Source organism: Pistacia vera, unplaced genomic scaffold, assembly GCF_008641045.1.
Source record: "Pistacia vera cultivar Batoury unplaced genomic scaffold, PisVer_v2 Contig260, whole genome shotgun sequence".
Lineage (NCBI taxonomy): Eukaryota > Viridiplantae > Streptophyta > Magnoliopsida > Sapindales > Anacardiaceae > Pistacia > Pistacia vera.
In genome coordinates, this window is record NW_022196069.1 from 674305 (window position 1) to 689268 (window position 14964).

The window sequence follows — 14964 nt, forward strand, 5'->3', positions numbered from 1 at the left end:
ATAGTCAAAGAACCATCCATCACCACGAAAACTGCTACCATCTTTGAAATAAATGAGCTTGCATTGTGAATTTGAAGACTATTTAGTGTAAACCTTGTTAAATACTCCCATGAAATAGAGAAACTCTTCTTAGGATGAGTGCATGGATATCCATCTAATCATTGCTCGCATCCAATAGTGTGTCGATGTGGTATATTGTGGTTGAACTAGTGTTTTAAAACTGGTTCAGCCCGGTCAGTTGAACTGGTTCACCTAGGACCCAAGGCTTTCACTAGGTCGGATTATCCATTTCACTATTTATCGAAAACCCTAGATTTTGGGATGATGATCGGCAAACAATTGAAGGTTGGGATATTAGGGCTTTCGAAGAGAAAGTGTCAATGAGTGAAATGGTGGTAATAAAGTTGATTTTTGGTGAGTGAATTGACCGAAAATCGGAAAAACAGGCGACGGTAACAACCGGTTTTTGCTGACGATTGGCAAGGCTGACGGAGGTGGGGTGAGGTGGGTTTTGGTTAGGAGGCTGAGGGAAGTCTTTTCATGGTGATGAGGAGGGTTGTTGACACCGGCGATGGTGAGATCTGACCTAGAATGTCGACGTTGATGTTAGTGAAATATGGCTGAAATTGAACCAATTTCTACCAGATATTAGGTATATTTTCTGGGGAATGGGCTCAAGAGATGATTGAGATTGCATTTGGTGTGTCGCTGCCGCTAATCAATCGACCACCGATTTGTATTTGGAGAGTGTTTGCTAAATTTCAAACCTGTAGGGACTTAATGAATTTTTTGGTGTGTATTTGTTAAATTTAAAAAAATTTGTCACCCGGTTTGACCAACAGGTCAAACCAGTTAAATCGGTCAACCTGGGACTTGAAAACTTTACCGGGTTTCACCGCTGGTTGGTTATTACAACATTGGGTTGAACATTTGAATATACGTTCATCTTCAATATTTGTTCAATAACAGTGAAACAAGCGAGTCCCAATGTCCCATGGACCAATTTGGTGCATTCTGATTGATCGGAGTCATAAATACTCACTTTAAACAAGCATTTTTGTGAAATATAAGAAATATTTAACATATATATTCTGCTAATAAGCCTGTGAAGTTCCAATTTTCAAATCAGGAGCATCACCCTGATCAACCCATGTAGGACATTTGCAGGAGAGACGAAACCAAAACGGGCAAAAATCATGGTGACAAGCAATGTTGACACATGATTCTCTCCTCATAGAGCTTGGTCAGTGTTTTTGGTTCCAAGATTTTGAAAACAAATAGAAGACGATAGATAAACAACGCTCGAATCAGGAGAGAATCCTGCAATTATCTAATCAAAGAACCATGACAATGAAAATTGAAAATTGAAAATTGCTACCATCTTCGACAAAAATAAGCTTGTACTGTATATCAATTCATTTCAATAGTCCAGATACACTTATAATTTGCTTAAATGAGGAAGATAAGAATATACAGATAGCAACTTAAACAACCATTTCAGCTTCTTTAACACTGGACGGGATTCCGATATCTAACCTCATCGTTGACTTGTATTGATCCGGCACAGCTGCACCAGCCTGCACACAGATTTCCACCACAGCAGGAGCTTGACCGTAGAAGCTCCTCAACTCCCGTTGCAATGGTGGTCCATTGACATCGGGGACATGCCAGACATATCTTGGTGGTATCAAGTCATCAAGAACTGCTGCTTGCCAACCATGTTGGCCATTCCGTTGCTGGTGCTTGAACGCCCCACAGTTCTGTGCCTTGTGCCCAGAAGGTCCAACGTGCACCTCTGGGCAATATCCACAAACCCTCACGTGGTACATCTTCATCAGCTTCAGGGCTCCCGTCCTCATCTTTCCCCATGCTTGGAGTGTTTCCTCTGCAAGCAAGACTATCTCTTCTTTATCAGATGGAGCAACTATTTCTGAATCAGGAATTTCAGTTAATATTGGTTTCAAGGGAACTGGTGGACCAGGATCTGGCAGTTCACTTTCATCAGCGTCAACAAATTCTCGTTTTGCTATGCGAATGATCGGCTTTCTTCTCCTTTTTGTGGGAAATTCTGGAATATCTACACCAGCTTGGATGCAAAGCTCAGTCACTGCTGGAATTCTGGGAATTGTGAACCTCTCATCATGACGAATACGATTTTGTAAACGGTCAAAAAGGTGGTATGCTTCAACTGGTAAGAGTACATCTTCAAGGGCTGCACTCGTCCACTCATGAAGACCCTTCCGCAGTGAAGCATTTGGGCCTCTGCATGACTTGAAAGGATGACCAACAGGTCCCACATGGATTTCAGTACAGGATCTGCAGCACAGGAGTAATTAGCTTCCTAGATTTTTCCAATGTTTTGAATTTGGGTAAGCCAAAAATGTAAAAAGATGAAATTGATGACAAAGATGAAAGAAATTACACGCAAGCATGCACAGGCACCACTTTCAAGAGCTTCTTGAGATTATTAATCAGTGTAATCCTTGCATTTAGCACATCATAAGCAACTGGTATAAGGTGTTTAACAAGCAACCCTCTTTTTGGAGGTGGAATGGGTCTTCTGGGTTGGTTATTCCGATTTTTGGTCCTCTCTCTAGCTCTTCGCCTCAGCTCCAGTACAGGAACTGGAAATGGCTTCTTTTCCCTCTTTGAGTAGTGCCGAGGGAAATCTGCATTTTGTGGATGATCGCTTCTAACAACCAAGGCACGTGATTGATGCAACTTTTTTGATGGAACTCCAGACTTTATTTGAAGCTGTAGTTTACTGCTATTATGCTGTAAGAAAAAATTAATTGAAATTAAAATATATGAAATGTAGAAAGAATAAAGGAATTACAAAACCAGAGATAAACATGTCAAATTTGGACTCCAGAAGCAGCAATGAATATAGACAATCATCCCATGCCCAATTCAGCAATACAATCCGATCCACTTGAAAGTTTCATCATCTACAAAGTAATCTTATTATTTCTCATACTGAATTAAAACTAGGTGAGAACAAATGGATCAAAATTTCAAAATCGCAAACCTCAACACAAAAAATAAAATTTTCCTTTTCAGTTTTATTTTCTCTTTTAATTATATCTGTTTTTTTATGTTCACTCTATGCATTGCAATAATGATGCAACTTGTATAAAAGCACGTTTCGAGCAACCTTGCCTACAGCAACAAAACCACCAGCCGGACTGAAATCCAAACATCAAGGATATTGCAAATCCTACTTGGTGGAGGCCAGTTAGAGACAGTATAAAATGAAGTAAAACTGTTCTTGTTCATGGTTGAACAAATAGCCAATATTAGGGCATTGTTATTAAATTTCACAGAATCCAACTTAGTAGTTAGTTCCTCAGCAGTCTCATTGGTTTTCTCTTAACCCCTAAAACTCCTGTGTTAAAAATATTCAGCATAACACTGTCAGAACTTGCTGGAAATAGAGTTCCATTCAGTGAGGTGCCATTTATGCAACCTTCATAAACAGCCCCATGGATGCAAGTTATTGTTCTCAAATCCCAACGGTAGATCCATCCATCACTTCCAGAAGTCAATAATTGCTGGCTATCATTGGCAAAAGGTAAAGAATGAACAATTCCATTCATCTTGAGAGTTCCAATAAACTGTTTTAGATGAAACTAACGATTTACAATCTTCATTTCCTACAAACGTAATCATACTAGAATCAGGGAAAACTTCAAAAACTTCCAAGCTTTTCTCCTCCCAACCAACCAGGGGGCCAATTTTATCTACCTTAATTCACTAAATCAATTCTATAAAAGAACTTTCTTCTTCCAGCTAGTAGCTACTACAACCTGAGAAGCATTAATAAAGACGCCTTCCAAACTGCACAATCCTCAAGGAAAATGCTTTATATTTTGGTATCCCATTTGCCATCAACTTGAAAAAATCTCAGCCTTCAATCCAATCCAGCAACAAGAAGCAGCCCAGCATTAGAAAATGCAATAGAACTGAATTTATTGGACCATTTTCTCACAACAAAAAATCATCATTTGTTCTAAAAATATCATAAACAGCTTCACCAACCTCTTCAAAACATATAATGTCCACAAATAATTCTCTAAGAAGATATAAGTTCAAGTTAAATTATTAACAAGCAATGCCAAGGAGTTAATACAATTAACAATCATCTAACAAAAAATGAACCCGGATAAACAAAACTTAGTTACTAATAGAAAGATCAAAAGCAAGCTAAATTAAGCGAAACATGACTAATAAAATAAGCTACGAAGTTCGAAACTTTGCATACCTTTAAAGAATCGAGTGAACTAAGGCCTGGGTTAAGGTTAACTCTGTGAGGAAAAAAGACTGCAACTTTACCACTTAAGAACACAGCCATTTGCCCAAATGGAAACTTTCAGCCGGAGAGAAACAGACAGAGAGATTCTGGCATTGAGCTGAAGAGAAAGTTTGAGACCTTTTGTTGAGATTTTACAGGGGTTCCGACCTCCATTGAATTAGATAGTGCAAAAGAGTAAGAACAAGAAGATAATTCACGGGGTATTCATGGGCCGCCCCTAGAAGGTGAGTAATGGGCCAGAATAGCCCAAACTGGCCCAACTAGGCCCGAATCAGAATTTCCCAGTAATTCATCTCATTCATCTAAAACCTTTTGATGATAACCAGACCTTTAAACTCAGTTCATCATAAAATCTTTCATGTAAACCAAGAATTAACCTCTCCTTACATAATTTCTTTAAGTCTTGCATTAATGCCTTTGTATCTTTATTATTTAACTTTCCCCTTTTTCTTTCAAAGCAATATAAATGCACTCCACGTACAGAAATTTCAAACACAAAAATATTATATATATATATATATATATCTAATCAAATCTTAATAATAAGAATGTTTTCATCTAATATTCAGAAGACAAGTATAATCTATTGTACACTTAACTTCAAAGTAGAATGTTCTAGGTTTTAAAGCAGTAAGTCTAAAATGCATTATTCTATCATGCTTTAGTTCAAGCGTGAAGTTACAATATTTATGACTTTCAGGGGTGCCTGGAGATCTCTCTTCGTAAACATCAAATTCCTCCTTGGTCTCGTCAAAGAAGGAGTTTGTCGTGCAATCGTATTTGAACCCTGCAAGAAGTATGAACAGTAACAGATTTATACGTTAGAGAAAAGAATGTATATATATAAACTAAAGCCATAACATTTTTAACATATAGATCAAAGATGCGCGTCAGATCGCTCACTTCCGAGACTCTACAATTAAAAATTTCAAAACGCTTGCATTGAATTTTATATATATATATAGTTTTGTGATGGGAAATTACAAAGGCGTTCGTGGCCTTTGAGTTTGATTTTCTTCTTCCATGAACATTGCTTGAGTTCGAAATCAATGTTGCTCTCTGGCCAACTCCAAGATTCATTGAAAGAATGACTACTAGAGTCTCCAACCATAAGGTCTTCCTTTTCACTAAAGGGTCTGGCTTCAGAGAAGATGAATAAGAAGAAAGTGAGGGTTAAAATTGCAGTTGAAGTTCTCAGAACGGCCATGATTACTTCTTCTTTAGTAGAAGCAAAGAAATTGATGAAGATGATTGTGACAAGAAAAAAATACTCTACGAGGAATGAGAGTTTTGCATATCATATTGTTAGATTCGGTATTTTAACCTAATTTGATTAGAGTTTCAGTACTACTGAAAGGCTAATTTCTCGGGTTCTGATGTGCATACTATTAGATAATACAAATCCTAATAGAAAAAGAGTAAAAAAAAAAAAAAAAATTGATTCAAATAAAACTTGTAGAATTATATCAAAAAAACTGGAAACTTCAATTCAAATTAATAAAGGTGGAATACTAATTAACAAGAATTAATCACATTCATGACTGATTAGTGTAAACTTAAACTCATTAAGAATTTGCTCGGCAAATGGGCTTTTGCCACGTGGTATTAATTTACTAAAACCTAACCAAATAGTAGAGCTAGTTACATATCACACAAACTTAAACGTAAACCGTTCTATTCATTCAATGTCTGTTGCTTCTAAACTTGATCAATTATGGCTTCATTGAAAACTTCAACTTAAAATTCAAAGAATTTGTGTGGAATTTACGAATTCATGGACAGATTCCTCTAAAACTTGTGTTCTTGATGGGGCATCCAAGGAACTCGAATTCATAGTTGGCGTTTCTCTCAGTAATTTAATCCTATATCAAAATCATGCAAATAAACAAAAATTCTTTAATCAGGATTGTATGTCTGGGAAAATAGGGCCGACGTGGGAAAGTCACGTGAAGGGTGACCTGCTCCCGTCAGAGCAACACGCACACGTCAGACCTGCCAAAAGATATGGAGCCACACGCGTCCATTTCCCTACAATAAATCGTGCAAAGTCAGCTTGGGAAGGGGGAAATGGGACGTAAAGCCGGATTATATTCTGACAATCACACCAACTCATGGATTTAATGATATTACACTTCAGTTTGATATAAAATGAAGAAAACCCCTTCATTAAGGGGATTCGGCCCTTTTTACATTGAGAAAAACTCTCTCTCTCCTGTAAACACATTTATTTTTCCAACTCGTGAAGTCAGTCCGCGTGTGCGACCTGACCCACACTAATATCAATACAAATCAGTGGACGTAGGACTTGCTACCTTAGCATCCGAACCACTTAAAAAACTCCCTTTGCATTATTTTCGCTTTATATATTCATTTTCACGTGTATTTAACAGCCAATTAACATTACGCACGTGACAATAGTTGGTGCCAAAATCCAGCATCAACAGTTTGGCGCTAGAAGGAGGGCCTGATTAGTGTCTACCCTTCATCAGGAGAATCTTTGACCTACTTGTCTTACAGCAACAAATGGCTCGTCAATCTAAACCTGAGCAGGTCAAACCAGTAGCTGAAGGAGTCCCCCCAGCCCAGAGGGACACCCCTTCCAACATACCTCCAGTTTCGCAAAATGCTGCTGGGAATACCCCAGCAGCTCCGCAACTGGACCCTGCCATCAGAAGCTACCTGGAGAGGTTCGACAATACTCTCCAGACGGTCAACCAGAGGTTGGACCGTTTGGACCAGGGCATGTCATCTACGACAGCCGGAGCAGTACACTGCAGCGCGTAAGCGCAAGGGTAAGCAAGTGGCAAAAAGCAAGCCTACGGGCTCCCAAGGGCCAGCGAATACGAAAGGCGCCCCGAGCAGGGTGTCGGCAAAGCTGAGACTCTGTGAAAAAGTGAATCCCGAGCTGTCCCATGCCACGTCGCAGGCAAACCCAAGCAAAAATGCTGGGCACGGTGGTTCCTATCACCACCAGCAGAGCGATCCCGATTGTTATGCGGGTGGCCCCCACACCTCGCGGGGCGGTTCGTACCACCGCGAGGGTCGTGAAAATGTCTCGCACAATCCATCGCCTTCACACGCCTCTAGTCAGCGTGTGTCAAGCGCGGCTGGAAATACCGGCCGAGGCGAGGAGGAATCCGACCTCCGAACTCTCCTGAACCGCAACTGAGAAGGCCGGGCTCGCATGGGTGAAAGCAAACCCCAATTGGCCCCGTTACCACAAATTGAGGAGCTGCAGCGGGCTCTGGACAGGTTAAGGGAGCAGCAAAACGAACAGGCGCAGGTCGCCTCTACATCCCCTTTTTCACCCGAAGTGTTAGCTGCTCCACTTCCACCAGGGTTCAGAATGCCAGATATGCGGCCGTTCGATGGAAACTATGATCCGCAGGATCATTTATATGAGTTCAACGACCTAATGGAGCTCCACCAGGTTTCAGACCTTGCGAAATGCCGTTGTTTGGCCGTGACGCTGACTTCTCACGCCAAACGGTGGCTATGGTCGCTCCCAGCAGGATCGATCAGTTCGTGGCCTCAGATGAGCACGACGTTCCTGCGACACTTCCAAGCCAATCGGAAGTTTTCAATGCCTTTGAGCTACCTCAGCAACATAAGGCAAGAAAGAGATGAATCCCTACAGTCTTACATTGATCGCTTCCACAGGGAACTCAACAAAGTGGCTCACGGCCCAGAAGAGTCCATCCGAACTCTTATAATAGCTGGAGTTCGCCCGCAAACCGACCTGTGGAAAGAACTGCAGGCTGAGGACGATATTTCCCTCACCAGATTCTATAACCTGGTAGAAAAGTATCTTCGAATAGAGAATTCGCTGGTGGCACTCCGCCGTCGCGATCACCGCACTTCCAGCAGTATGCCTGGTCGGGGAGATAATAGGTGAGCTGATTGCAAAGGAGACACTAACGATCAGCGAAAAGGGAAGAAACCCCGCTACGAGCAGAAAAAGTCCTATGCCCTTGTTCCTCGTCGCGACCGCGACGGGGCTTAATACACTCCGTCGAATGTGTCCATATCTGCAATCCTCGATAAATCCGAGGAGGCCAGCCTGCTCAGTGAGCCCGAACCCATGAAAACCCCTGCTACGGCCAGAAACAGCAAAAAATACTACCGTTACCATCGGGATAATGGGCATCTCACTGATGAATGCCGAGCTCTAAAGCAGGCTATCGAAGAGCTTATCAAGAAGGGGCACTTCAAGGAGTACATTGATGACTCCCCAAAAGAAAACCAAGGGGAGCGAAAGAAAAAGCGCCGTGATTGCAGCGGGTACGATAGTGTTAACATAATTTTTGGAGGTCCGCACCTCGCGGGAAACACGCGAGGAGCGCAGGAAAGATATGCTCGCGAAGCGCACCATGACCCGATCAGGGTAATGAACACTTCGCAGCGACCTCAAAAAGCCAAAAAAGAAGGGCGATGGATCCGGAGCAGTACGCCACATTGAAATCAGAAGTGGAGAACCTTCTCCGAAATGGATCTGTTCGCGAGGCTCTCTACCCGACCTGGGTTGCTAACCCGGTCCTGGTAAAGAAGCCAAATGGCAAGTGGCGGACCTGCGTAGACTTCAGCGACCTGAACAAAGCTTGCCCGAAAGACAGCTTCCCCCTGCCAAGAATCGACCAGCTCGTTGATGCCACCTCGGGGCACGAGCTGTTAAGCTTCATGGATGCATACTCGGGATACAATCAAATCCCGATGTATAAGCCAGATGAGGAGCATACGACCTTCATTACGGACCGGGGGCTGTACGGTTACAAAGTCATGCCCTTCGGCCTCAAGAATGCGGGAGCGACCTATCAGAGGTTGGTCAACCGAATGTTCTCCGACCAGATTGGGAGGACAATGGAGGTCTATGTGGACGACATGCTGGTCAAATCCCAGGTCGCCTCAGAGCATATTACGCATCTCGCTGAGATGTTTGACATACTCCGGCTCTACAGAATGAAGCTGAACCCTCTCAAATGTTCATTCGGGGTATCGTCAGGAAAGTTCCTGGGATATATGGTCAATCAGCGGGGCATAGAAGTAAACCCCGAAAAGATTCAAGCTCTGCTCGATATGGAGAGCCCGACCAGCAAAAAGCAGGTCATGAGTCTGAACGGGCGAATAGCGGCACTTAGTCGCTTCATATCAAGGCTAACAGACCGCTGTTTACCATTCTTCAATGTTCTGAAGGCCAATAAGAAATTCGAGTGGACTTCCGAATGCGAGCAGGCATTCCAGAGTATAAAAGAGCATCTTGGGAAGCCACCTCTCCTCTCTAAGCCTCTTCCACAGGAAATCCTGCTCATCTACCTGTCCGTGTCTCAGTTCGCGGTCAGTGCAGCTTTAATACGGGAAGAGGAAAAAGCTCAGTGGCCAGTATATTATGCAAGTAAGCGTCTATCGGATGACGAGATGCGGTATCCGAAAATGGAACGACTAGCTTTTGCTCTGCTGGTCGCGTCCAGAAAGCTGCGACCTTACTTCCATGCCCATACAATCAATGTAATGACAAATTACCCCCTCAGGCAGGTCCTCCAGAAACCAGAGGCATCGGGTAAACTGCTCAAATGGGCCATGGAACTGAGCCAGTTCGACCTAAAGTATAAGCCCAGGTCGACCATCAAAGGGCAGGCTGTTGCAAACTTCATCTCGAAATTTTCTTATCTCCCAAGCGAGCAACAGTCTAGCGAAGTTGGGCAAGAAACTATTCAGAACCTGTCGACCTGGAACCTCTACGTCGACGGCTCATCAAACAGGAAAAGAGCCGGTGCGGGTCTTCTCCTGGTGATCCCCGAGGGGGCTCGAATTCATGGTATTCTCCGGTTCGGGTTTAAGGCGACCAACAATGAGTCCGAATATGAAGCTCTGCTCGCCGGGTTGCGACTCGCCAAAGAAATGGGTGCAACCGTGATCAGTATTTACAGCGACTCTATGCTGGTCGTCAACCAGATTCTAGGGGAATACCAAGCCAAGGAAGGGAACATGGTCCGCTACCTGAAAGAAGCTAAGGTCTCTCTGGGGTCGTTTAAGCACTTTGAAATCGCTCAGATCCCCAGGGAGAGCAACTCTATAGCGGACGCCTTGGCAAAAATAGCCTCATCATTAGATTCTGAGGCTCCTGATAACATTCCTGTTCGTTTCGTCAATGCTCCAACCATCAGCTCGACTGAACAGGCCGTGAATGTGGTTCTGCCAGATTCCTGGATGACTCCCATTGTCCAGTACCTCAAGGATGGGACCTTGCCTAGCGATAAGGTCGAGGCAAGGGTCCTGCGAGTAAGGTCTGCTCGCTTTACACTCATCGGGGATCAGCTGTACAGGAGAGGATTCAGTGCCCCTCTCCTCCGATGTGTAACCGGTGAAGAAGCAGACTACATCATGAGGGAAATTCATGAAGGGATCTGCGGTAACCACACAGCAGCTCGATCTCTTGCGAACAAGATTGTTCGTCAGGGATATTATTGGCCCCAAATCCAAGAAGATGCGCACAGCTTTATCAAGAAGTGCGACAAGTGCCAGCGGTTCGCGAACATTCCGTGAGCCCCATCTCATGAGCTGATTACTATGTCTAGTCCCTGGCCATTTTCCATGTGGGGGATCGACCTTATAGGCCCCATGCCAGTTGGAAAGGGAGGGGTCAAGTACGCCGTGGTCGCGGTAGACTATTTCACAAAATGGGTTGAAGCTGAACCGCTAGCCGCGATCACGACCAGAAAGCTGAAAGACTTCGTTTTCAAGAACATCGTGTGCCGCTACGGAATTCCTCGCACCCTCATCTCAGATAATGGAAAGCAATTCGATAATGAGGAGTTCAAGCAGTTCTACGACGAGCTGGGCATCCATAAAAAATTTACCTCAGTCACCAGACCGCAAGCAAATGGCCAAGTTGAAGCAGTCAACAAGACCATCAAACACACTCTGAAGGCCAAGCTTGGGGCAGCCAAAGGAAATTGGGCTGATGATCTCCCCGAAGTCTTATGAGCGTACAGGACAACTCCAAGGACCTCCACCTTGGAAACCCCATTTTCGCTAGCCTACAGCTGCGAAGCGATGATCCCTGTAGAGGTCGGAACTGGTTCTCTTCGGAGGGACTTGTACAATGAGGACGAAAACGAAGCGCTTATGAGAGCAAGTTTGGATCTGGTCGAAGAACATCGCAACAAGGCTTCGCTAAGGATAGCAGCCTACCAGCAGCGAGCAAAAAGGTTCTTCGACTCAAAGGTCAAGCAAAGAGACTTCCAGGTCGGAGACCTTGTACTAAAGGAAGTTCTCCTCGGGACCAGTGAGCCAAGTGCGGGGGTACTAGGACCTAACTGGGAGGGTCCGTACGGGGTCGACAAGGTGATCAGACCGGGGACCTACCATCTCAAAAGATTGAACGGCTCCAAAGTACCCCGAGCTTGGAATGCCGAGCACCTCCGGCCATACTATTAGTAATCCCGAACTCAGCTCTCAGTTTTTGTTAATTTCTTTTCAAGTATTTCTTTGTTCGCTCAAAACAGTTCGCATATGTTCTGTTCGCATGTAAAGATTTATATGTAATCGCTCATGTAAATCACAATTGTAAAGTGTACATATATATGAAAAAGCGAACTGCAATTGTAAAGAAAATGTCTTCATTTATGTACAAACGAAAGTCAGAAGACCCGATTACAATGGGGACAACTCATTACACTAAGGCTGGTCGGGGGGATCCTTCGAGCCAGAACCACCTGCCTGGTCGGGTCCCTGAGCGGCCGCGGCAGTCTGGTCGTCCTCCTCGGTCATGATCCGCAAGGTCGCCTGACAACCCTCCGGGAGGTCGGACAAGTCCAAATCTGGGTTCTTTGCTCGCAGGGTGTAGATAGACCCGACTGCCCAGTCCGCGGCCTTTTCCTCCATCTCCTCTGACTGATTCTGCATTTCTTCAGTCAGAGAAGTGATTCTCTCCCGACTCTCCTGGAGCTCGGCCTCAAGAGCTAACCTGTCTTGTTTGGAGGCCTCCCTATCTTCTTCAGCTCGCTGAGCCCGTGCGAAGGTCTCCTGGATCTCCTGGTCCTTGTCTCCGACCTCCTTAGAGAGCCTGGCGGTTGTCATTTGAAGTTCCTTGACTTCCTCCGCACGTCGATCGAGCTCCGTCTTCTGGAAGTCCACTGTTCGTAAAGCAGCGTCCTTTTGGTTCAGATACCTGTTCGCCACTTCGAACGCTTGAGTTCTTTCCGCTTCAATAGACTCCAAGCTCTGCTTCAGCTTCGCGACCTCCTCCTTCAGGTCGCTTGTCCCCTTGGCGGCCCCCAGCCGCGTCTTTTTCATGGACATCCTCATCGCGAGCAACGCCTGCGAGCCAGATACGAGTTAGAAATAAATCAGAATGAAGTGTCAAGTACAGCTCGTTTACCTTGCTCAGATGCTGGAACGACGTGGTCATCAGGTCGTCGCCCGTATCAGTGAACTCGTCGTATGACTCCGATAGCTCGCACTCGAGCAGGCCATAGACAATCGGCTGCAGGTACTCGGGCAGACTCCCCAATGAGTCTAGCACAGGTGCATCCTTCGCCTTGCCGGCAGCGACCGCCTCGCTCACGGGCTCCTTGCCCGACCTCCTAGACTCCTTCCGCGACCTCAGAGGCTGTTCCTCAGATTCGATCTCCGACTCTCCGACTCTTCGGCCTGAATCTGCTTCCTCTTCTTCGACCTTTGGGCCGGAGCCTTCCGCTTTGGGCGAGCAGTTGGTGCCTGAGCGACCTGTTCAATCCTGGTCGCTTCTTGCGCAGGACGGGGCTGGGGAGGGGCGACTGTTCGCACCGGCTGTGCCGGAATAGGACGAGCAGCTTCAGCCGCTCTCTCCCTCCTCGATCGAGGGAAGACGAATGGTGCTTGGCGGGGCTGCTCGGACTCCTTTGGGGGCATGGTTTCTGCATTTAAGTTCGTTAGTAAACGAAATCATTCTACGACCAGAAGGGAACCAGTATAACTTACCTTCTGGAGGTTCTAAAGACGCTTTGTCACTGAAAAAACCGTACTTCCCCAAGTTCGCAGTTGTCACAAGCTTCCTCGCGTCCCGGCTCTCCTCGTCCAGTACTCCAAAGGATACAAGCCTGTTTGGGTCGGCGAGTAAGTTTTGGTTGGTCGTTCTGTTAACTGCAAAAGAAAACAGGTCGTTACTATAGATCATGCGAGCAGATAATGGATCCAGCAAAGAAAAACCTACCTGGATCCTGAAAGCGGCAGTAGCCGTCATAGCAAAAGAAGAAGAACTTTGTCTCGTAGGCCCCCGCATTGCTGGGATAGCTGTGTATCCCCGCGGCAATGGTAGGTCGCCGAGACAAATAGTATGAGTCCTTGTCCCTGCTCTTCTTGAGATAATAGGCGATGCCGAGCTCTACTATCGTTGGCTTGCCCAAGCCACTTTCGCAGCACGCGATGTATATCGCGACAGCGATGACGTACGCGTTTGGCGTCAGCTGTATCGACACGATCCCGAAGTGATCCAGGACCAACCTGATGAAAGGATGGAGGGGAATCCTCCCTCCACCCTTGAATCTCTTCGAGATCACGGCAAGGCCATCGGCAGGCGCCGTGACTACCTGTGTATGGTCGAGGAACACCTTCGTGCGGACATCAAACTGCCTTTTTATCCTATCGAATTCCTCTGGGGCGAGGACTGAGAAGACATCAAGGACGCGTCCTCGGGAACTTCCCGGGGACTGGCCCTTCCTCGTTCTGGATGTTGACGGTTCCATTCCAGTCTGCAACATCGACAGACACGGTCATTTAGGCCTTCGTTTTGTCCCGTCGGCGGCAGGACAAATTCTTAAACCCTAATAGTAACTCGAACCGCCGTCCACGGCTCGAATCCAATGACGGTGTCACGTCTCTGGTGAAACACCGGAGACCCAACGCCATCGCCCAACCAAGCAAATGCAAAGAAAAAGAAGAAGAAGAGAATCTTACCTTCTGGGATGAGTAACCGAGCCGAAACTCGTTTCAGTTGCCTGAGAAGCGCCGATCGGAAAAGAATTGTTTCTTTTTGCAAAGGTTTGTCACTCGAAACAAAAAATTTCGATGACCTCATCTGAAAATGTGAGTTTTTATACGAATGCGAATCGACAGTACCACCCCTCGGAACCGAAACGACAGCCCACTCTCTCTCCCGCATTAAATGCACCCACGTCGCATTAAATGCCATGATAAGATGTCGTCGTTTCAATGCGTTGCACCACTAATGCTGCAAAACAGTGTCGAGTCAGCACACGTCGCATTAATGTGTCTGACACGCTTTAACGCGCAGAGCGCCTGACAGCGCTAACCAGGTTCATTGAATCTCTAGGTACAAAAGCGTCCATCAGATCCAGTTCGCAAGGGATGAAAATTGTCAGGTCGCTTACAAGGAATCGCGCGAGATCATGTTCGCCAGAGTCCTGTGCCGAGCTCATCCCATTCAGGTCGGAGCGACCAAATCCTCCAATGTGACTTAGTTCCAAGGTTCGATCCAAACCTTAAAAACTAGGGGCTTCTGTTATGCCTGGGAAAATAAAGGGCTGACGTGGGAAAGTCACGTGAAGGGTGACCTGCTCCCTCAGAGCAACACGCACACTGCAGACCTGCCAAAAGATATGAGCTCACACGCGTCCATTGCCCTGCAATAAATCGTGTGAAGTCCTTGGGAAGGG

The 14964-nt window shown here is 45.5% G+C and overlaps 1 protein-coding gene across 1 annotated transcript; it reads right to left on the reverse strand.

Annotated features, from left to right (window-relative positions):
- Window positions 1-1382: 1382 nt before the first annotated feature.
- Window positions 1383-4469, reverse strand: LOC116132845 (APO protein 2, chloroplastic). The gene is made up of 3 exons (XM_031418518.1): window positions 4262-4469; window positions 2423-2775; window positions 1383-2316 (listed from the first exon to the last, which is right to left on the reverse strand). The coding sequence occupies exons 1-3, from the start codon at window positions 4349-4351 to the stop codon at window positions 1485-1487; spliced, it is 1275 nt and encodes a 424-aa protein (XP_031274378.1). The 5' UTR covers window positions 4352-4469; the 3' UTR covers window positions 1383-1484.
- Window positions 4470-14964: the final 10495 nt, after the last annotated feature.